The sequence below is a fragment of the Tyto alba genome, unplaced genomic scaffold (genome assembly GCF_018691265.1).
Source record: "Tyto alba isolate M040663 unplaced genomic scaffold, T.alba_DEE_v4.0 Super-Scaffold_42, whole genome shotgun sequence".
Lineage (NCBI taxonomy): Eukaryota > Metazoa > Chordata > Aves > Strigiformes > Tytonidae > Tyto > Tyto alba.
The window spans coordinates 29,834,882-29,860,291 of NW_024881318.1; the positions used below are offsets into that span (position 1 = coordinate 29,834,882).

A 25,410-nucleotide genomic window follows, 5' to 3' on the forward strand; every position below is an offset into this window, starting at 1 on the left:
GGCTGAGACAACATGTGATGAATCAATTGCAACTGCCATTCCCACCCACCCTGCACTGCTCAGGGGTAGAAGTTAGAGAAATCAGGAATAAAGTTGAGCTCAGAAAGAAGGGAGGGGTGGGGGGAAGGTGTTTTAAGATTTGGTTTCATTTCTCACTACCCCACTCTGATTTAATTGGCAATAAGTTGATTTTCCCAAATTGAGTGTTTCACCCATGACAGTAACTGGTGAGTGATCTCTCCCTGTCCTTATCTCAACCTACAAGCCTTTCATAGTATTGTCTCTCCCCAAGCCAGTTGAGGAGGGGAGTGGTAGAGCAGCTTGGTGGGCACCTGGCATCCAGCCAGAATCAACCCACCACAGTGTCTAAAGATATATTAAGATAAATAGCTATCACTCTATCCTGATCTTACTCAACAGTGCTTGACAGTTGCCTGCATGACCCAACAGTAAGACTACCAAGTTTCCTCTACTTGAACAAGTGTCAGAACTTTAACCTGGATAAAATAGGATTAAGTATTTTAATTTTAGAAGAGCATTCCTATCCAGCATAGGAATAAGATAATATCAAGAAGCACACTGGTTAAATTGATGATTTATTGTGTTTAGGAATATTCAATAAATACCGAGCTTTTAGCATCACTTTGGCAATCCTTCCCCACCAAAAATCAGTTGGTTGGTAGGGTTTTTTTTCTGGCATAAACTCCATTGCCAGCAATGGATGTATCAGAACAAGAAGTTAATAAATAATACAGACAGCAGTTTTCTAAACATACCTCCTCTTTTAAAGGCATAATACAGATTTACTAAACAAATCTCAAGTTCTTCACAGAAGAAAATTTTGCTACAAGCTGTCTCTGAACATTGTTCTCTTCACCAATGGTGGTAATTTTATTTCATGGACTACAGTGTTTATTTTTGAACAGTACTGATAAACTATTTAAAAACAAGTTTTTTCCCTCCTTAAGCTGAGACATGTAACTAGTACTGGTGTAGTTCCTGCCGAGTATTTCATGGCAATCATGGATAAACGTACAAGAGAGGAAAAGGCAATATGATACTCTGTTAGTAGAGGTCTGTGGGATTTTTTCTTTTTTTTTTTTTTTTTGTTTGTTTCAGCTTGCTTTTAAACCACTGTTCAAATGTTAAAGGTATCATCTTTAACAGATGTTTTGTTTGACTTCCTATGGAGAACTGTGTTAAGAACACAATTGAAAAAACTTCCTATTGATGAGAATCACTTCCAAGTACTTAAATTTGAATATCCCCTCATTTCTTATTAAAAGTGTTTTTATAAAAGCATGAAGACTACAGAAAAACAATTAACATAGAGTTAATCTAGTATAATTTTTTCCACAACTGTATTTTACATATCACCAAAGTTCTGCTTTAGCCAAAGAAAAAAGAATAAAAATAAATTCTCTCCCAACTATTTACACACAGGAATTACCCTGCTGTGGGACTAGATACTTTACTCTACAGTCCCTCTAACCCAAGGTGCAATCTTAGGTGTATCCCTTTGTGATTTAGGTTCTTGGAAGTTTTCAGCAAACCTTTCTCTTGCTTTATTCCAGTTCTTTTTATTCTTGCTCTCGATTATCTGAACATCTTCAATTGAGGCTGGTCTACTGGTACCCAAACCTGCATGCGTCTTATGTAACTGAAGGTGGATCTGTCAAATACATTAAATATTGTTGTAACTGCAAGTTAGGTATTCTAAATACTTTAAATCATATTTTATAATACTAATCCACCCCTTCTCCCAAAACACTTATCTTTAAGGCTCTAATATACCTGGATCATACATGAATGTCTAAAGTGCTGTTAAAATGATGTGTTCAATCACCACCCTCAGAACTGTGATCTAGAGTGCTGAATGATGTCACCTGCCACTAACATTACTGTGAAGTACTCCTCAGTGAGTAGGAGTGATCCCTGTGCTGGGTAGGTTGATAAGAAAAAGTATGGTATGGCTCTGAGCAGCATGACTGCCAAAAGACACACATCTCTAGTGACAAAAATGGGGCTAACATGGCTGCCACAGAGGTCCAGAACCTGGTGGCTACAGTGACTTCAGGCAGCTTTTCCTCTCTCATGGCCTGTCATATAGCTTGACTTTTGTGCTACATCTGTCTCAGAGAAAGTAAAAAATCCCACCATAAGCCCACGTTGAATTCATATCACTTATTTCAGTCTTCTTCCAGATTATTCAACTATGAGATTATTAATTCAATGACTACAAGCTGTCTGTCTTCCCTTGTTTAGTTTCCTAACAAACACAGACATTACTGGCATTTTCTACTGATGGGACAAAATAATTGAAAAATTTCAAAATACTTCATTAATCAAGTGAAACATTATTTGAGATTAGTTCTATTGAAATTATTCAAAATCCTGGTTAGGAAGGAAATGTTTCAAGTGAATAATAGCTTACGATTAGGTATTTGTCACTGTGAATACATTCCTATTTCTTTTTTATCCAAGTAAAAACCAGAAAGACCTACCGGCTCCTTCATACCACCACCATCCTTGCCCAGGCCTTCCCCCTTCTTCCATCCCATCTTCTCCAACATCTTATGTCCTTTGTTGCTGTTGCTGATTTCACTTTGAAGAAAGTTTAAGATAACTGATAAGCAAGAGTTAATACAAAGAGCATGCTCTCTATGTAAATACTGAAGGACAGAAATGTACATGCATATGCTGCTCTAGAAACCAGGACTCGACTACTATGCTGTTCCTAGTTCCATCAAGAGCTACCCAGAAGACCCTAGTGCTACCTTTTTCAAGTTCTTCCATGAATATCATCAGTTTCCAAAGCTATTCCAAGCCTCTGGTCAATATCAGCTTTCTTAAAACTCCTTCTGAATTACTTGCTTACTTTAGGAATAAAAAGATACAGCATGGGTGGGTGGGAATTGACCAGACTAGGGAAAAGGCAGTATTGCTACCTCACCACCAAATCCTCCTAACACACATACTTCATTGTCTCACACTTTTACTAACTTATAAGCACCTACAGGTTCATGTTTCTTAAAAAAAAAAAACCACCTCAACTACAACTACAGAAGCAAAGGAATAATTAAACAGGAAGATTAAAGTAAGTATCATTTAAGAGGTATGTAAATGCATGTCCTACAATAGGCAGGCTGGATGTTGACAGTGAAAGAAACTAGGTAAAAAATCTGCATGTGTACTATTACTGGGGCTGGATAGGAAAAACAGGAATTGAGACACTTGAAAAACACACTATTGAAGGCATCAGTAGTGCAGCTGGGGAGTTCCTTGATTTGTTGAGTTGGTAAGTAAATGATCTAAGTATTCTTACGGCCAAGTTGAATTCTGTATGGAAGGTGAGGAGTTAATAAAAAGAGCATGTGAACTCAGAAGTGAGAATAGCTTACTATTTTCTAGCTCTCCTAACACATATACAGGTAATTCATAATCTAACAAACTGTATCCTAGTAACTAATTGATACTTACTTTATTTTTCATGATTCACTAGAGAAAGACACAGAGGATCCCCTGTCCATCCCCCACCCACAACCCCCCACAACCCCCCCCCCAAAACTTACATATGAACAGAAGCTGGACTATCATCTCTCTGGAAGGTTCCTTCACTGCCAATGGTTTCTCTGCGTTTTCCTGCTCTATCTTTGTACTTTGGATTCTTCACTGCTTTGTTGTTTTCATACTCTGTGTTCTTTAAAAGCAGATTAATTCCATCAAGACAAAGAAAGCAGGCTTTAAATTCTTTGGTTTTGATAACTTCACTGCTTCCCTCCAAAAGTAAGCAGCTTCAACCGATTTAATTCTAAATCTTATCACAAAAAACTATAGTTCTCATTTAGTAGTTTCTTACCTTACAGCCATACCATGTAAGGTGTGTTATTGCCATCATAACATAATAATGTAACATAGCCCAAATCATTAATTTCACAGAGGCTGTAAATAAATAAAACAGTCTCTTGAATCTTCTCTTGGTATGAAGACTCAATCTCTCTGTATTAAGCAGAAAACGATATGGATATGCCAGTGGCTTTTTGCTTAAACACTTAATCTATTCCTCAGCAACTATTTCTTCAGAATAGATGACAAAACTAAGCATGTGTGTAGATTCCATATCAGTATTATTTTGGTAGCTTAAGAATTTGAGAGAAATTATGGTGTTCTGTTTTCTACATGAATACTTACTACAAAGTGCTAAATGTAACCTCAGTTAAAATGATCTCTAAAACAGAAGTAACTTGAATACTTATATACTATAATGCCTGTACGTTCATGTTAGCATTCTTCTATGGCAAAGAGGACTTCAAATAAAAACTTTAAAAATTTCCCTCTTCCTTTCATGTTTTTTTTCAGTTGCTCATTATTGCTCCTTTCCAAATAAAAGAGCACTGCAATTTAGCACAAAGTTAATTTGCAGAAATAAAAATAGAAATGTCTTTAAGAAATCTTAACTTCAAAAGGATGAGGAATTTTGTATACACTGGAACAGAACTTTTTTCCCCTCAACTTTTAACAGCACTTTCATGCCCTGTTACCATCTTCTCTCTCTGTAGAGGTTTGTAAATAATTATTATTTAGTGTATAAGACAAGCTTGAGTTAAACTACCAGGCTCAAGTTTGAGTGCATTTGAAAACTTTCCTTATTCACTGAAGTCTATGGCTCAAAATATGAATCACAAAGCAGATGTAGACTTCAAACAATCAACTTCTACTGTAAACTCACCTGTAAACCATATTTTACCCGTATTTGTTTTAATGCTTTTCTTCTGACTAATTCTCTCTCTTCTTTGCTAAGCGCTGGGCAAACTGAAAGGAAGAACACAGGCTTGAATTTCTAATTATTAACGTAACAATATTTTGAAACATAAGACAACTGTGGGAATTTTTGTTCTAATATTATTATACATAGGCAAACATACCAAGAAAATACATCATCATGTATTATAGAAATATTCCCAGTTGACAAGCAAACGGTAAGAAAACTAAAGTAATTATTATGTTTATGAAGTAAAGAACCATAATAAAAAAACATATCCTGTGATAACATGACTAACCAGAACATTCTTTTTTCCTGTCCAGGCGAAGATGTGCTCTGACTTGTCCTGGTTCACATCCATCACAAGTATCACTGCCAGGATGTATATGAAAAGAAAGCACGGTTTCACCAATCTTCACTTCATCTCCATGCTCCAAGATGTAGGGATCAGATTTTGTTTTAGGCTACAGCAAAAGAAAGTTTTGGCAGCCACGTTAACTAGTTACTAATGAACAAACTCACAAAACTATTTCATGAATACTGTTCATAACTTAGTAATTCAGTTTGGTCTCACAAATGCAGCCAAGTATTTAACTACAGTGGGTATTTCACTATAGCAACTGCTACCATAGTAGATTTTTCCCAACATAAAATCAATCATGAAATATTGTAAGTGGCTCTAAAAACAGAAGAGAACCAAGGAAGATGTATGAAAGAAGCCATACAATGACATTGTTAGTGATTTGCCATAACATATTTAAGATGACCATATGACTATAGTTTTCTGCAATGTACACAGCATTATAACAACAGGTACTCACCTGGAGAATCTGATTACCATTAACGACTGTTCCATTCTGACTGCCTTGATCCACAAGAACATAACTTTGCAAATCATGGTCAAAATATACTTCTACATGGAACTGATAAATAGAAATGTAAGTGAAACATTCTTATTAAGCAAATACGTCATAATTTATATGCTATTTTACAGTTAAGATTTCAGAATACATTTTGAGGTCTTTTAAATGAGTGGTTGTGGTGCTCTAAATTAATAGAGTATTCCACACCTTATGATTTCATCCATGTGAAATGTGAATGAATGGGCGACAACAGCATAAGCTAAAGTATATTATTAATAACATAACTGCTTTGACCGTAAGCTGATTCAGTTTTTTCTTGTAAGGTACGTTATAGCACTCTCTTTTTTTTCCTCTTGCAATTAAAAAAAAAAAAATCTGATCTCATTCAGCTTCAGGTTATTAGGTCTTTCATACCTGAAATAGCTCCCTAAATGCCATGCTTTCATAAACTTCATGTAATTCACCTTCACCGGCATCTTAATGCCCAGAACATAATGACTAGCCATTATTTGACGTTCCTTTTATATCCTTCCTGATATTGAGAGTAAAAACCTATTTTTTTTGTTTGTTTTGTTGTTGCAATTCTATATACATATCACCCCCAATCCCACACATAACAGAGAAAACACAACTCCTGTCCAAACTCAAAGATACACACTATCTCCAAAATTGGACAGTGAGCAAACCAAAATACCAACTTCTATGGCCTACTAAGGCTCCCAGTAAAAAACAGGTTTGTACTTGACAAACAAAGATCCCTTTTGCTATGGTGGAAAAAACCCCCAAGACTCAATCTGGGAAGAAAGCGTTCATTTAAAACCAAATCTCTTATATTAGAGCAATAGTAGTTGCTACATTCAGTAATAAAAAATAAACAAAATAATATTTTGTAGATTGGCTAGCATTTATAAAAGGAATACTTCCATAATGGTGGAGACTGACTAGCTCATTCAGTAAACAATTTAATTTCTACCTCTGTTTTATGGTATAGGATGAACCCAAGCTTATTCTAAAGATGTTAAGTCTGCAGCGTGCAGCACTGTTTTTTTTTTTAAATCTCACTTTACACTCAAGAAAAAAAAATGCCAAAGTGGTCCACAGCTATTAACTATGAATAATGAGGAAAACAAACCAGTAGTTAACTTTCTGTTTCTACAGATACTTTATTTATCTTCCTGCCTTTGACTCCTTATCTGCAAAGTGAAATAACTTCTTATATAAACAGTCAGGTACCTGTGAAGTACTAAAATGGTAACATTACAGAAAAAGAAAATCCTTTTGGCTTCTTTATGCACCCAATTTCAAGTACATGTCTGAAAAAGTAATAAATAGCAGGGAAAGGTTTGCTCTGGAAATTTTTCAGTATGAAATACAGTACATGGCTGATTAATCAGAACTATCATCTGGAACAGGGATAGTACAGTGTATTTCAGATATGTGCACTTGCAGATGTTTTTACTAATTTTTTTGTTTGGATGACATGTCTTTGTCAATCTACATTTTTTTTATTAAGAGCACTGTATTTATGATCTTTGTTAAAATAATTAGCAAAACAGAGCATATAATTTATCTTTAATCTTTCCTAACCAGAAGAAAAATTTTCCATTACAACCTGTCACTGAAAGAAATTCTGTTAAATCTTCAAACTCCCTGTACATCATTTACATATTTATATGGTTGACTTAAAGAAAAATAAAATAAAACCTGTTGCTCTGAGCTCAACTGTCAAGGATTAGATTACCTTATGACAAAGTTCTAACTAGCTATCATCAGTATTTTATATACCATTAGTACTTAACAAAGTAGTAAGCTTTCCTCAAGTTCAACAACTAAGAAATTCAAGCTTCAAAGTATAATTTTTTTACTGTGCATTACACTGTGCATTATTAAAATTCCAACTTAAAAAAAAATATTTAGCTCTTATAGACTTTGAAATCACACTGCTGTTTGTGCTAAATTCCCATTTAGGAAAATACTGTACGTTTTCCTTTTTATAACTTCAACTGTGGCTAAACCCACAACTCATTCTAAAAGTTCTTTAAAGAAATTAACATAAGATTTTGCAAAATTTAAAGCTATCAGGTCTACAGCTTCAATCATACACTGTTCTACCTTTCAGCAGACAGAAACAAGAGTTACCTTACTGACTCCAACTTCCGGAATCTGAAGTGTGTGTCCAACATCTTTTTCTCTGTAAAGGCAAGTTGATACATAAATCACAACAAAGCAAAAAGTAAGTGTAGAAAGTGGCTTACAAAAAGGTGGCTTTCAGTTGAACCTTAATACTATGTTTCTTTTCTGAAGCTATTAGGGATCTTTACAGATGTAGACACTGTGTTGCTATATGTACAATGTGAAGTCTTGCTCCAGGTCCCTTCTTCCATCTTGTACTATACACAGCAGACAAAGAATACATGATAAAGCTGTACCATTGAATTTCTATCTATAAACCGGACATTTCTATCCGAACTTTTATACTCATACAAGGCCTGCAAATAATAGTCTGAACTCTGCATTCTTCAAGCTCTTCAGTGCATCCTGACATCAGTCTTAAATGCTGAAGTTGAATTCTTGGTAGCATTAAGCAGATAAAACAAGCAATGAAAGAGTAATCTGTATACTTTGGGGCTTCTGGGGTCAAAACCACTGCAGTAGGAGGAAGGGATTAGTTTCTTATACCAGGGGATGAAGAAGCAATGCATCTAGTAAAGGACCTGTATGCAAACTGTAAGCAGAATTGACATGTTAATCTTCACATAAATGTACCCAGAAAACTCCAGCTGTAAGAGAAAATCAAAACACAACTATCAGAATTAGATAAAAGCAGCTGAAAAGGGGTGAAGTTTTCAGCAAGCGTGGAAGAAAGCATTAATTCATCATTAAATTCATCATCAATAATGAACAAACACGATTTTTTTTTTTTTTATATTAGAACTGGAAGAATGCATACAGGCTAGCACAGACCCCAATCTATTATTTAAAAGTGATGAACCAACCCTACTGGAATTTGAATGTGTGCGGAAGCCCAGGATATGCTTCCCGTGATCCTGAATTTCTGATGTGTGTTCTTCCATTTCTGAAAAAGTTACCTTAGTGGCCCACAAAAATAAGATTACTTACTTTCTAGAAAACAACAGTTTTCAAAGAATGACTTGCAGCTATGCTGCCACTAGGACTCAGACACAAGATCATATTATCACTAACAAATTACCATGACTACTGAGCTACATTAACTGCATATGCTGTTATCACAGCAAGCATGATGCTGCATGACATGACTTAAATTTCTTACTGTAGGCTAGCCTAACTCAGAGTACTTTACAACTGCTGCATGTTAGGAGGATAACCACGAAGAATAAGGACAAGCAATGCTGAGTGGCTTCCACAGCTTTCGAAGTGAGGTACAGTTTCAGATATATATAACAAATTCCATTCAGTTTTACCTTCCGATTGTAGCAGGTTTCACCGCTGTGATAATATAAAGTGATCCAGTTTGCAGAACTGGTGATCTTATTACAATTACTCTGATACAAGGAGGCCAGATCTTTTCTTCAGCTATAATTATAAAAAAATAAATGCTGTTACTACCAACACATTACAGTTTTATCCCTACAGTCCATAGCTTTCAAACAACTGATATACATTCAGCCACTATCTGGCTGAATCCCATACAACTTTCAGAAAAAGAAATGTTATAAGCACATCTGAGAGAAAACTTTGATGAGACTAATGTTTCAAAGGCTTTCTGACTGCACAGTAAAGTATTAAAAACATAAATAAGCAGAATTAAGAAACCATGTGTACAACTGTTCAGTTACAGCAATAAAATATAAATATATTCACAGCATTTACTAGCATACTATAAATTTGTGGACCATTAGTCCTAACAGATTAGAATACAATTTTGAGAAAAGGCACCTTTTTGTTCTATAAGCTATTGCATATAGAACCTTATATTTGATAATTTTTATGTCAAATGTGTTTTTACTCTTATTAGAACTATGCATCAATACATGTAAGAAAAAATAACAGATGAGCCTACAGATGCATATGCTTTTTTGCTTCAGTATCTGTTTAGGAATTATATCCTAACAGCTGTATGAATTCTGTTCTTGGACATACATTTGCAGAAACAGTCTCCAATGATCTCAGCTAGGAATAGACATGTTAAGATGGAAAGATACTAGCTCAAAAGGAACCAAGATGAGAGAAACTGTTTCCAGTTTTTATTATTCTAGCATTGCTGAAGAATTGATTAGAAAATTGTAAGAGAAGGAAATTTAATCTGAAAGGCTAATGGTAGCAAACACATTTTGAATGGCATTAATCACTTAGAATCTGAGTAGCTCAGTAAGTAAAGTAATGAAAACAAAAGAAACTATTTAACTGTGAGCAGGCCACAGGCTGCAGTACAGACTTCTGTATGTTGTATTTCATTCTGTAATTTGGAACGTCCTTTGAATATACATAGTTCTAATTGGTTGCATTAAACTTTTCACAGACTACTTTTTTGGTACAAAACAGTGTACAGGTTTCCTCTCTATGCCCATTTCTTACATGTTACCACCAAAATACACATAAAATAGGATTTCAAATAGTACTATGCTCTCCACATCCATCTTTTTCAGAGTGGACTCATCTTACATTGAATACGTGATTGTTTATGAACAGTATCAGTAATGTTATACATTAATGGAAGAGAGTTAATACACAACATTACTGTGAGATCTGTACTAGAACCTCTACTTTAGTAATAGATTTTCTTCTTTCCTGTCACTATCCTAACTTAAAGAAATCTTATTCTATCACTGAGGTTTCTACACAAGCATGGGATGCTATAACCCTAAACAGCTTTTACAAAAACACCACTACTTCCAGCTATTGTGTAAGTAAAGAGAAGGAAACAAATACTGGTAATATATAGCAACTTTTAATTCAAAGTATCTCAAGCCACATGCCCTTTTTTCCCACCCCCCCACCTCTTTTCTTTTCTTTACTTATCCAAACTGTTTTCTTCTTACTGAGCTCCTGGAAAAATATAGTAATACTATACAAAAAAGGCCACAATGATTCACCTTCATTTTCTGAGTCTTCTGAATTGGCAGTTTCTTCACTTGTTACTTCATCTTCACTGCTGTAGGCTTCGCACTCAGAATCTGTAATTTCACCTTCTTCTGGCTCACTCTCTGTGTCTGCTGTTCTACTGTCATCTGTATATGACGCAGTATCTAGCGTACTTTTGCGTGAATGTGAATTTATACTGTCTGTAGAAACTGATTCTTTGGCTGTTACACTGTTTTGTGGTTTTGTGTCCATTTTAGTCTTCTTTCTTATATTTGGAGACTCTTCTTCTTCAGTAGAACTTACTTGCTCAGTAGTGGAAAAGCAATTCACACTGTTAGATGATTTCTGCTCTTCTGTGTCCAAATCCTGGAGGGGAGTTATAGAATGTTACATTCTTTAGGGATTGAGTTATTCTAAAGTCTGCTATCATCCTGGAAGTAAATTCTTCATTAGAAGAATTACTTTTACAACTATTAAGAAATGGTTAAATTTCCAGAAAGCTTTGCACATGCAGTCAACAGAACATTTTGGTAGAAACATTTTCCTATTAGACACGACTGAGACCGTCTTCTATTTGGGAAAGGGTGACTGCACTCCTCTTCTAAACTTCACTTAATCCTTCCTCTTTACACACAACAATACTTAAGATCCTTGTCCTCACTTTCAAACTTGTACAACAGCATCCTGAATATTTTCCAGTTTTGCTTTTATGACACTTCTGTCCCTCTCTTACTCAGTCCTTGCAACTTGTTTAAAAGTTCTTTAATTGATCTTCATCATATCTTCCTCCTGTTTTTGTCTTCTTATTTTTTTCCATAATGGTCCAGAATATCTGGAATGCCCACCCGTGCTTGCCTAATGACCTGTTCTTCCTCCTTTCAACACTGCAACTTTAACAAAGCCTTTTTATCAAGATCGTGTAGAGAACTTAAGTTTAATTTACATTATGTGGAACAGTTTTACTGAGAATCCATTTTCTAGTGCAACAAATTTCTCCATTGAATGGGACAGACTAAGTCACTGAAGGTTCTTCCATTGCCACTTGATTTCATCAGCAGAAAAGACAGGGAAGGGAGAGGGAGGAGAGGAAAAAAGAGAAGGAAGAAAGAAAGAAAAAAAAGAAAATAAAAAAGAAGGAACACAAATTACTTTAAAAGATAAATTAAAAAAATCTCAGATTAAGTTATTTGCCATGTTGGATTCAGAGTGAATGCATTCAACTGTCCTGTACACAGCAGTTAAAATAAAAAAACATCCTTGACTTTTTTCAGTAAGCCTTTATATGGAACGTTTTACATTTCAAGATACATGAATTAATGTGAATGTTAAGGTCATGGAAGTTAAAGCACTTTCACTTTTCAGAATTATAAAAACTCATCAGTGGCACAGCTATAAAGACAAACACAAAATTCCTTTTGGCCCAGCAGTCAAGCTGTTGGATAGGACTTTATGGCATACTTCTGAAGCACTTTCAGTAAGACAACAGATTCTCAGGAATAATCACCATCAAATTTTAAAAGATCTCATGCTTTAGCTGAAGGAGTATCAATTTTGTTGAGGGTTTCTCTAACCCTAACCCCTCCTCCCTGAATCCTCTTTAATATTGGAACTAGGAAGGAACAAGATCACAAGGTCAATGCCTAATGCTGTTTACTTTAAATAAGAGATGCCAGAAGTAGGACTACACAGTTCATACATGTCAGACACATTAATTCCATTAGAAATCTTTTTGGCAAATCTGTTTTCTGCTTTTATGAATTATCTTTTCCAGTGTATTTGTCTATATTTATGTTTGGTACTGATATTAGATTGTTAACCAATATACCAACATCCTCTGCAATCCTAAATGTATCTCTTCCCATAATGTTGTGAGCTACCAAAGTTTTACTAATTGAATCTCAAAACAGAGAAACTAAACGGTCTGCGCAAATCACAACTGAGGCAAAGCAACAGAGGACTGTGATGCACTGATGCCCAAGTACATTGCTCCAACCACTCAGATTTTTCTCCACAGTCAATCTAGCAATACTTGTTTTTGGCATCACTTCAGATATTCTAGATTAGAAAATAAAAAGGTGCTGTTTCAAAGCCTGGCTACTAAAGAGCAGACTCTCTGCTCTGGGTTGAAAAAAAAAAATTTTTAAAAGCACTTATAGACAGACCAAGGATTCTCTACATACATCCTGCCAATATGACCATCAAGTCTGTTCTCAGCAGCTTCTGTATTTTCTCCACAATTACTACAATAAACTGTTAAGAAAGTAAATAAACTAAATAGTTCTGCTCAGTACTGATAAAAAATGTAATCTTCACATTTAGAAATCCTTGTACAAAATTGAAGATTTTAAGATTGCATTCCTAAAGAATGTGGATTTTGAGCATTTTATCATTTCACAGATCTGTATTAAAATACGTATCTGGACAATGTCTAAATATTAAGCCCGGGGATGCTGAATGTATTAAGGCACTTGAGGGGGTTTTTACTTGTGCTGAAGAAATCCTTTTCCATTATATATGACTACTAGTACTAACACAGAACATATGTAGCATGTGTGAAAGTATAATTATGCAAACAGCAGCTAATACCTTGCCTCATCATAGCCACTGCTTAAAAAACAAGAACAGTAAACAAAATATTCAGTAAACATCATCCCGAATGTCCTAACAAACACTAACAATGCACTTAATTTCTCAATGGCAGGATATTTAACTCTTCATCCCAAATTCATGACACGACACAAAGTATGCAAGTATGTGCTCATTACAACCATGTTTGTTACACCATGATATTAGGCACATCCGTTCCTTTGTGTGTTGCTCTGTCTAATTTATCTAGTCAGTAGACCTACCCCAAGTCATATGCTGGATACGGATTGCCTCTCTGATTCAGCTTTGAAAAACTTCGTTATCTATTGGGTATCACTACATGATCTCTGGCTTCTCTTTCACTAAGCATGAGCAAAGTTGTGAGGTGGGATGAATGTGATTCATAATAAACTATTTTTTAACTACAGGCTTCATTTGGTTCATATTTCTGCATCCCTGATAAAGACAGCCAAAGGTGCAAGTGAAATCAGGATTTTCATGTATCCCACGAGGAGTGATCTTACAGGAATTACAAATCATGTTTGTGTGTCTGGAATTGATGGTTTTGTTTTATAAAGAGTAGGCCACAAGCTACTGATTAAAATGACCTTCTAAAGTGGAGATTGGTCTACTTACAAAATATACACGAACGATCATAGTCTCTGAAGTGCTCTTAATGAAAAATTTAAAGTATTTTGAGCATTTAACTATATCTTTTGCTTTACTGTGACAGAGCAAGACATATAATCTTTCAAAACTTAATTTTTCTGTATTATGCCTGATCAACATGCATGTTCATGCAATTCTTCAGCATGCCTAAAAATTAGAACTTACAAATTATTGTGAGCATAATTACCTTAATTCTAAGAAATGCACTGTTTAAACTGTATCATTTTCTCTATCAATCTATTTTATACAAAACATGCAAATATGCACAAATATAACCTTTCAGAAACTTGTAGTCTGTTGCCTCTTGGTTTGCTACAAATTCAGTAGGTGCTTTAATGGAATCACGGGTACTCAATGCTCTCATCTGAAAGGCTGAATATTAGCTCTTTAGCACTGACTCTCAACTTGAAATACGACTCTGAAATTCAGTATTTTAGTAAAGAAACATTTTCAAACAGTTTAAAATATCTCTTTCACTTAGATGACTAAAGCTTTCACTTGCTAGCAACATTTCACAAGTACTTCAGGTACTGCCTTCTACCCTACACAATACTCAAATTTTCAATGCAAAAAAATCTAATTAAAAGCCAGAAAAAGAGTAAAGCTCTTCCTATATCATAAAGAAGTCATTTTATACATTGGTGGACAGCTCTGAAATACAGGAAACATATATTTGCTTTGCCTAAAGAATGCATACTTTGTTTAGTCAGGACACTGTGTTAATACATTGATGCTAACTATGTCTCTTTCCAAATATTCTAGAGTGCCATCAAAGTTTTCTTCAGATGTTTTACTTATACAGTGTTTCAAATATATTTCAAAGTTACTTTATAGATGAACTGATTTTGATCAAATAGCTTGAAAATATTTATTGATTCCTTTAGGAAAATGGGTATCTAAACATCAACTAGGAAATATTATTTTTCCTTTAATAAAAATATCAAGGTTAAAGGTAAACATCCACGGACTGATGTGGTTGGTGTCTCAACTCTACCTTCACCAGAAGCTGCCAATCCAAAAGAAGAAATCTTCAGACTAGCCATGGTTTCTGTCAACTGACGTACCTAAAGATGGGACGAATATCAGCAAAAAGTAAACTACACGTGATAAAAAAAAAATAAAAATCACTGCTTCAAGAGTTCTGTGGGAAATATGACTACAAAAGCCTTGCCTTTCCTACAGAAGTAGCTAGTATGCACCTATAATGGAAAAGAATATGGCAGAAGTTAATTTTGAGCACCACATCAAAACAAAATTTATTAGTAGTTTAAGAATAAACTGTATAAATAATTTCTGGAAAAATAATGTCTCACGTCAGACTTAATTTTTGCATCTCTATTTTGCTACTTATTTCTAACAGTCCCAATCTAGCACGTAGAACTACATGATCCCTATGGCACAGAGCCTATGCTCCAACCTGTATGGTAGTGTTGGATCTGGATATTGACCACGTTATCATTTACGTCACCTTGTGATTTTTATTATTTTTAAAAAAACTCTTCCAAATTTACTTATCTAAAGGTTTTTCTTGTACATAAGATAATATGGTATTATCTTTTTTTTTGGCCTACCACTACAAAAAGATATCAAAACTAAACTATATGTCTGAAAGCTCCAAAATATTCCACTGATCCTTCTGTGCAAACTGCAATGAGGCTATCTAGTAATTCATCCTGGCAAATAAAATTCCTGATCATTTATTAAAAGCAATCATGTGAGCTGCAGCTCAGTTTTACAAGTCAAAAGAAAACTACTTGTAATATGGAAGTTGAGTGACTGAGAAGAATCTCTTTAAAGGAATTTCTTGTATAAACCAGGAACATTCCTCAGAAGATACTAAGCACATGAGTTCCTCTCTACTGTTCTTCTGCAATTAGAAGTAGATTAATTTTAGCAGATGCTCACTAGTATTTGCTTGTTTGGTAATCCACCTTGTTAAAAATACAGTAATATTTGAACAGTTTGATTTTATTCTTATTCTTTAGATTCTCAGGTTGATATTGCTTTTTCAAGAACACTGCAATATTTGGGGAGAATACGCTTGCCATTTCTGTAGTGTTAAGCATCCCAATTTACTACTTATAAGTAGATAACATATGTAAGATAGCTGAGCACATTCAAACTCTTCACAATAGCTACAAACTAAACTGCAACTAAGAAATCCTCCCGTGATCAGAAATAGGAGGACCAGTTACTATCTTTTTTAGACTAAAAAGACATTAACTTTGGTTTAAATAGAATAAGTCATTCAAAAGTCCCACTCAGTTTTTGTAAAACCTATATAGCTACCAGTACTGTCTGTGTGGAAATAGTTGTAGAAATACATGATGATCTACACATGCAGCTTCTAAATTTCCTTATTTCTTGTATTTAGCAACTTTTAAGTAGTAATAAACATCTATCAGTGTTTGTTTATATTTAATCCTTGGACTAAAGAAGAGAGAAAACAAGTTTTACAAGTGTTTTGTGTACTTGAGGTTCTATAACTACTGCTTCACATGCGTATTCTTATAAACAACCTCATCTTCATGCAGGAATGACAATGTTCAGGGGATGTATGACATACTCCCAGAATTAGATCCTGGTATTGCTTTATTTACCACTATTAGTGGTCCATAGACCAGGCAATAAATCAAATCACTCTCCTACTTGTACTCACTGTAGAAAAAGAAAGTTGAGTAAAACTTATTTTGTCAAGAAATTAGGTAATGTTTGAAGACATTTTTCAGACTAGCAGCACAATTTAATAACCAACTGGGAAAAGCAATAATGAAGTAATAACCTTCAAAATAATTGTCACAACTTTAGTAATTTAACTGGTAGTCAGGGACAGGTTTTATTTTAACTTTATAGTTTTTTAGTCAAGACTGAAAGACGGAATGGAAGGAAAAGGGAGAAGGTTGGGCTAAGTGTGCAGGAAAGCATTTCGATAGATAACACTTTAACTACAAAGTTCTACTTAAAACCAGACATTTTTGGGCTTGTTTTAGGATGTCAATAATACAATAACTATCATGAACTAATTAGTGCCTTTACCAATACCACACTAAACTGAATGACAAAAATATTGCCAAGTAATATCAGGCATCTATGAACTGGATTGTGCAGCTTATAAACTGTTTTTTCAGTTTTATAACAGAAAAATCTATAATATATTTTTGTAAAAAATCTTAATATTTTATTATAATGGAATGTTTTTTGCTTAAACTAATTAACAAATTTCTTCCATAATTAAGAACCACACAAGAACAAAAGTATTATAGCTCAGCCACATAAAATAAGACAGTAAGGTACTTTGTTTTTTCTAAATCTAAGAGTGTATTAACATAAAAGCACACTGACAAAAGGGCATTCTTTTCTTTCTGAAGTTTAAAGTGGAAAGTAATTTTTACGTTTCACTTTGTGTTCTCCTTTTTGTTTTTAAAAAAATAGAAAAGGCCTTGATTCTTACTATATTAACCTTCACTTACTGTTCACAGATGCAAAGATCTGTGCACTACAGAATTAGCTCTAAGTATTTTCCCTCTTATCTGGTTGGCCAAATGAATTAATTCACAAATAAAGCAAAGTACTTAGTTCACTATCAATAAAACACATCAGAAAAAGTGGATGTTTACCTCCTACCCTATGACTGTGCAAGCTTCACAGAAAAGATCTGTTAACAAGACCATCTATATACAAATATTTTACCAATATAAAATAAGCTGAAGACATTTCTAGTATAATCAGATGATGGAAGTGGATTGTGATGGGATCCCAAAAGGTAGTCAACATTATTTGTTAGATCAGAGCTATATAGGCCACAGAACATTTATATGCACTTGTTGATTTGAGTCACTACGTAACAGTTCATCACAGAACTAAATTTAAGATATTTATTAATTGCACTATATGAAAAAGGCTTATTCCTACAAGTTTTCCATGATGCTTTCCTGACAATAAACTTCTGTATTAACATTGTCTTTTGAGAGTGCCAGAATGCTAATTCTGCAGTTGCACACAGCATGCCCAGATCTTTAAGTCTAAAGGATCGTTATACTTACTGTTGCCAAGTATCCATCTCAAGCCTTCAGAAGGGAATGGCTCACAAAGTTCTCTCAAAGAGCAGAGATTCCCACATTACAGATTTTATAGATTGTGGTTAATCAATCAACTACCACTATCCATTTAACTGACTTACACTGGTTCTTAATGTAAACAGTTTCCATTTTCAAATCTTTCAGAAGACCTCATTCTTGATACAAAACTTTTAAACTCTGTACTGATGCTACATAACTATTACCTAACAGTACCTCTACACTGATACAACTATTTCAAATTTCAACAAATCAGCTTGATTACATAATGAAATTATGCAACAGTTAAAGCAAAAGCTTTTAAAAATGTAAACTAAGGAGCACTGCAAACTAAAGAAATCAATACAATCAATTAAATCTTAAGTAGTAAAACAGATTTGAAGAATAAGACTATACAAATTTGATCCAACATGAATAATTGCGTTCCTTAAGAAAACACTTCTTGAATTTTAATAGCTGTGTTAGAGCAGAACTCCTGGTGTTTAGGACTGAGTAATGTTTTTCAAGGCAGTCACTATGTACTACATAGTATACTTTCTTAGCACTCAGAAAAGCAACAGAAAGGAAGTTAAGTTTTTTTAACTTAAAATACAAGTTAATTACAGTGGGCATTTATTAAGATGTACAGCTTATCCACACACTATGGATATTAATAGGAGAGCATAATATACAAAGAACTAGAACTTCACAGACACTTCAATCCCAAATGATGTTACGGATACAGTAGTATGTCGATAGAATGAGCTTTGAAATACAGTCACAGAGAAAGGGGGGGGTGGGGGGTTTTGAAACCTTCGGTAATTTTTTGATTCATCATGTGAATTTAAAAAACAAAACAAAAAAACAACACCAAAAAAATAAACCTGAAAGACAAGACACTGAGGTAACACTGAATTTCTCATGTAAATCCAGCCCACAGAGTACCCTGAATTAATTCTAGTGTACTTGTTATATCAAGAGAACTTCACTGACACTCATTTTTTTTTGAGATCTATACAGTTATATTATAAAAAATAACACTGAAAGAGTGAAGGGATCCAAGTTTAAAGTTTCATTCTTAATCACTCAGTGGGAAAATTATTTGGACACTAACTACATGTTAGCAGCCTGCTATATATAGCTTAAAGATGTTTGAATTTTTCAGAAAATAAACATACATCCTCTATGTAAAACCAAAACTTATAAATTGCATCATGAAGAAGAGGTTTTGGACTTTCTATCTGTCAGTTCTAAAGTTACCTTATACTCATTTGCAGTATTCCATTCTGGTTCTTTCCTCTTCTTTTTCCCTTTTTTATCCTTGGTGTGCTGAGTACTAGAGGCCTGATAAGACTGGAGATCCACTCGTGAATGAAACTGGTATCGGCCACTTTCCACATCACAGTAGTAATAAATTCCAGTTGCTGGATCATAATACAGTTGATTTTCCTTTATAAGAAACATAAAAAAGTGTTATCACTGCAAAAAATTCATTATTTAAAGAAACATCTAGTTAATAAGGAATGACATACTAAGTTTAAAAAAAATACTCAAAAGCATTGTGGTGGCTTGGACCCTGACTGGCTACCCATTGCCCATCCAGCTGCTTTCTCAAACTCCCTTCTCAACAGGACTGTGGGAGAAAATAAGATGAATAACTCATAGGTCAAGATAAAGGCAGGAAGATCACCATCGCAGGCAAACCAGATTTGACTTAGTGAAAATAAATATAATTTATTGCCAGTTAAAAGAGCATTGGAAGACGAACAAAGACAAAAGACCTCTCCCTGCCCTTTTTTTTTCCCAAGCTCTATTTCACTTCTTCATTCCCAATTCCCTTACCTCTCTTCCCCCTGCCTGAGTGGGGCAGGGAGATGAGTGGGAGGTTGCAGTCAGTTGATAACAGTTCCTCTCTGATGCTCTTTCCCCCCCTCACACTTTTCCCATGCCTGGCATGGGTCCTTCCCATGGGTTGTGGTTCTTCAAGAACTTCTTCAGCATGGTTCCTCCAAAGGCCACAGCTCCTGCCAGGGGAACCAGCTCTGGCATGGGCTCTCCATGGGCAACAGCTCCTTAAGGAGCTGCCCTGGTGTGGGGTCCCCCATGGACTGCAGTGTGACTATCAGCTCCAACATGGTTTTCTTCCATGGACTGCAGGGAATTGCCTGCTCCGGTGTTTGGAGAACCTCCTCCTGCTCCTTCTTCCTTGACCCAGGCATTTGCAGGGTTGTTTTTCCCCCATCCCCTCTCCATACACACTCCACCGTGCAGCATTTTGCCCTTTCTTAAACATGCTTTCAGAGGCACCACTAGCTTCTCTGATGGGCGCAGCTGTGTCCAGGCAGACCATGACCTCTTCTCATAGAGGCTGTCTCTGCAGCCTGCTGCCCCACTATCAAAACCTTGCCAGTAAACCCAATACAAGAGCATTTCCTGTAACTCAGAACAGTTACTGAACAAGAAAATATATTCTTTTATGTAACTGTACCATAAACTCACCTATAGCCCCAAACACTTATGTATGTAACTATATCCACAAACTACGTCAGAAGCAATGATATCATTTAAGACTTTAAAAATTGAGTCCAGAAGCATCCCTGAAAACAAAATAAGTAGTTGGTTGGGTGTTTTCAATGGAGTTGAATGTAATGCTGCAAACAAAACCTCCATTTTCAGCACAGTCGTTCCACTGGGATTTTTGACAGTGTACATATCTATCTACATATGCATGTATATACCCTCATGGAACAAAAAGAAAACCTCCCCAAAAGCTCCCTTATGAAAACCATATAGCAGAAATTAACCATTATGAAATTCTGATCCACCGTTTGTCATCTATTTTTAAAGAAGTATTGGTTACAGTCGTCAAGTAAAAGTACAGGTATTTTGTGCATTTTCTCTCAACATGCTTTTCACTGTGGAGAAGCCACTGACTTAGTTCAGCAATCTGTTTTTTTCTAAGTCAAGCTTTTAATTTTTGAAAGAGTTACAGAGCAGCTTTATAGTATAAAATTTCTACAATGCCAAGCAAGTTAAAGATCTAGGAGACATCAAAAAGTACTGAAAAAAATCTAGATGTACATCTTAGCCTGTTATTTTTGACTGAAATAATTGACAATTAGCAACCTTCCATTACTATTTGTCTTCAGTAACATGATTTTCAAATTATAAAGTCAGCTTCGATCCGAGTTCTCTGCTCGTATCAATTTTTATTACTAAAACTTTTGCAATAGAGTGAAAATGCCAATTGTTTTGAAAACGACCCTTACCGAATTATAGTAAAATCCAGTGCTATGGTCATAATACAATCCTGTATTTTCATCGTAAATAAATCCAGTTTGTGATACAGCAGCTTCTGCAGCAGCTCTCAAGCTCTCCGCCAAGGAACTCTCTGGTACTGAAGTATCTTCTGCTTCCTGATACCAAAAAGTAATAAATTAAATTCTCTTCTGGAAAGAACCCCCTTGGTTCTTTAGCATTTTACAATGCCCTATTTTAAATAAAGCAAATTAGACTTGGATTGTTTCAAGAACTATTGAAAAAGAAGGCAAAAATCTAGCTGTAATTTACTGACAAAATACTGATTTCAATGGGACCAAGACCTCATTCTGTGCCTTTCCTTTTTCCCAACCTTTACTCAAAAATAGTTCACATCAAAAATATATACAATTAGTATCTTTCAGTATATTACTTAAACAGATTTCTGCTCTCCGTTCCATTTCAGTTGCTAGATGCTAAGGCACAAAATCAGTTAAGCAAGTGAGATGAAGTGACTGATCTAAGGCTGGATAGCTGGGGAAAAAAAAAAAACAAAACAAAATAAACAAGAAAAAACCCCAACAACTGTCATCTTATATGTTGCCTCCTTATATCAGTGGAGGGAAAAAAAAAACAGTACAGTTTAAGAAAGTCAGTACGGCCATGTTGAACATACTCTGTGGATTAAAAAATCTACATGCTTCCAAGGCTATGTAGGACATGTGCTTTAGAAACAAAACAAATCTAAGGGTATGTTATACTTGGAATACTTGGAACATACTATAAAAAGAACTAGTTTCAAAGCACAAGGATGTTTGTCTGCTACCATCAGTATGAGACCATCACAAAAAATCATTTCATATGATGGCAACAAGACCAAAAATCACATCTTTTAAATGAAATTATATATTAATAGAGTCCTGACTTCAACATGGTAAATGCCCAAACAGTTCTATAACCTGTGAATTCTGGATGAAATTTTCCTCTTCTCCACCTTCAGCAACTCTGGTGTTATCCGTTGTTAAAGAAATATCAACACCTGTCTGCGATTCCTCTATGGAATTATGCTCAGTGCCTTCAGTCCCATGATTGTGCTGCACTGGTAGTTCAGATGCACAGTCTTGAGTATCAGTGTGATTGTAATAATTTTCATAGTAGTAATAATCTACAGGGCAAAAAAAAAAAAGTTGAAGTTGGAGAAATTAGCAAAGCAATATCTTACACAATGCAGTTTCAGGATCCTAAATCTTAAAGTGGAAATTTATGCATGTAACTAGTCTAACGAAATTATTCAGTAGTGCCTCTGCCTTAAATTTATTCTACTCTTACTGAGCAAACTGTGTCTTGTTTTAATACACTTTAAAAATTGGTAACACCTGTGTGTAATGCATGAGATTACTATGTAAATGATTGCTATGGCATGAATTCCACTATAGTCCATGATATATTTCATCCTGTTCTAAAAGGAATGGTTTGAATAAATAGGAAATCATCCAAAAGATAACATCAAGTTACCGAGTTTAATGCAACTAAGGACCTAGACTTCAAATGTACTTTGTATTTTAAAAATTTCAAAATAAGATACTGTTCTAGATGCCCATTTAAGCAACCATCACCATCTCTACCTGCTTGTGACCATGTAGTATAGTCCTCTGTCTGTACTTCTACACTAGACGTATCTTTCTCCTTCCTACTATGAATTTCCTTAGTGAGCTCTTCAACCTGAAAGAAAGGCAGCATGTTACAGAACACAATGTTGTACTTTAGTGATCTAGGTCAGAAAAGAGTCTATTTTACACACTATAATTCAAACAAAACATAATTGCATCATAGGTGTTTCAATTATCTTTGTTGGGTAGGAGACAATTTTCTACTTGAACAGTAGAATAACTGGTTTAAGAAAAACATAATTTCTACTTGTGGTTTAAACTCAGCCAACAGCCAACCACCACACAGCTGCTCACTCACTCTCCCCCACCCTCAGGGAATCAGGGAGAGAGTTGGAAGGGTAAGGAAATTCACCTGTTGAGACAAAACCAATTTAATAATTGAAATACTACTATTAATAATAGAAAAAACAAATGAGTAATGCACAATGTGATTGCTTTCAACCTGCTGACCAATGCCCCCGCCCATTCCCAGCTAGCCATCCCAGAGAAAAGAGAATCCTGAAACCACAATTCCAGAAGCCAGAGTGAGCTTCCCAATCGGCCCTTATCTATATACTGAGCATGACACGATATGATATAGAATATTCCATTGTCCAGTTTGGGTCCGTTGCTCTAGCTGTGCTCCCTCCCAGCTTCTTGTGTACCTGCACACTAGCAGGACATGGGAAGTTGAAAGTCCCTCACTTCATAGAAACAACTGAAACCATCAGTGCATTATCAATGTTTTTCTCATATTAAATCCTGTACTGAATCCAAACCACAGCACTATTCTAGCTACTAAGAAGGAATAAAACCCCACATTAGTTCTATCCCAGCTGAAACCAGGACACTGCTCACAAGGGCTATAAAGGCAAGCACTTGGGAGGAAAAAGAAAAACTTCACCAAGGTTATTCTTAAAATGCTGTCATGGTTTAACCCCAGCCATCAACTAAGCACCACACAGCAGCTTGCTTACTTCTTCCTGCTCCCAGTGGGATGGGGAGGAGAATAGACAAAAAAGTAAAAATCATGGGTTGAAATATGAACAGTTTAGTAACTAACATAGAATAAAACATAATAACAACAACATAATAATAATAAAAAGGAACATAACAAAAAGAGAGAGAAATAAAACCCTAAGAAAAGGCCAGTGATACACAATGCAATTGATCACTACCCGCTGGCAGATGCCCCAGCAGCGAACCCCATCCCAGTTTATATACTGAGCATGAGGCATTCATCCCCTGGGCTAGTTCGGGTCTGCTGTCCTGGCCGTGCTCCCTCCCAGCCTCTCATGCACCTGCTCCCTAGCAGAGCACAGGAGGCTGAAAGATCCTTGATTTAGGGTAAGCGCTACTCAGCAACAGCTAAAACATCAGTGTGTTATCAACATCATTCTCACACTAAATCCAAAAGACAGCACTATACTAGTTACTAGAAAGAAAATTAACTGTATCCCAGCCAAAACCAGGGCAGACGCCCACCTTGAACAGTCGCATTTCAAGCGATAACCACTGTCTGAGGTGACCACCAGTGGCACTTATGAAACCTCCCTATTTTGCCAGAAGCATCCGTGGGACAGTTCTTCCTCTCTAGCCCACCTTGTTTATCAAGCTTCTTTCCTTCTGCTAAATGTTTTTTTCCTTCTGACTGCGAAACCAACTTTGTGGCTGAGAAGACACCGTTCTCACCACCACCACCCCGCCCCGCCGAGCCAAGCACTGGGCACTGACTCGGGACAGCAAGCCCGGGCCAGCCGAGGGGGCTCGGCGAGCGGAGCGGGAGGGCGAAGGGTACCCGCCCGAGGAGGCGACGGCAGCTGGGCTGCCTGGCCGGCCTGGGGCCGGAGCGGGCGACAGGCCGGTGCCGGGGACCTACCTGCCTCCTCAGCGCCTCGCTGCCCTCCTGCGCCTCGCGGTAGAGGCGCTCAGCGCGGCGCAGCCGGCGCTGCGCCTGCTCCAGTTGCCCGCGGCAGGCGCCCAGGTCCGCCTCCAGCGCCGCCACTCGCTCCCGCAGAGCCCGCCGCTCGCCGCCGGGCGGGGAGGCCATGCCCAGCCGCCCCTCAGCGCCCGCCCACCGCCGGCCGCCACCCGGAGCCTGCGACAAAGCGGCGGCCGCGGGTCCGGCCGCCGGCCCCGCCCATGGCGCCCGGCCGGGCACGAGGGCAGCAACGGGGAGAGAGGCGGCGGGGGCGGGGGGCTGTGTGTAGGGGGTGGGGGGGGTGCGCGGGAGCGCGAAAAGTTTCCCCGCGGCCTGCGAAGATTTGCCCGCGGGGCGGGAACGCGGCGCCACCCGGAAGGGAAAGGGAGGGGACGCCGGACGTGGCGTGCAGAGTGCGCGTGCGCATGGCGGCGGCTTGCGGTTGCCAGGCGACGCGGCGTGGCGGGCAGGGCCCAGCAGCCATAAAGGCAATTGCGGGCGGGAAACTCGAACGAGAGTCGTAAATCGTTAGGTGTTGGGGCGGGATGTTAGGGCGGTCGTGGCACGGAGGTCGTGTTGGAGA

General features: G+C 36.7%; 1 protein-coding gene across 1 annotated transcript; it reads right to left on the reverse strand.

Annotated features, from left to right (window-relative positions):
- Positions 1 to 583: 583 nt before the first annotated feature.
- Positions 584 to 25,189, reverse strand: AGGF1 (angiogenic factor with G-patch and FHA domains 1). The gene is made up of 14 exons (XM_042804694.1): positions 24,786 to 25,189; positions 22,883 to 22,979; positions 22,217 to 22,422; positions 21,269 to 21,415; positions 19,260 to 19,448; positions 10,701 to 11,055; positions 9,069 to 9,180; positions 7,765 to 7,816; positions 5,584 to 5,685; positions 5,061 to 5,226; positions 4,730 to 4,812; positions 3,573 to 3,700; positions 2,505 to 2,604; positions 584 to 1,672 (listed from the first exon to the last, which is right to left on the reverse strand). The coding sequence occupies exons 1-14, from the start codon at positions 24,954 to 24,956 to the stop codon at positions 1,472 to 1,474; spliced, it is 2,109 nt and encodes a 702-aa protein (XP_042660628.1). The 5' UTR covers positions 24,957 to 25,189; the 3' UTR covers positions 584 to 1,471.
- Between the last annotated feature and the right edge of the window lie 221 nt (positions 25,190 to 25,410).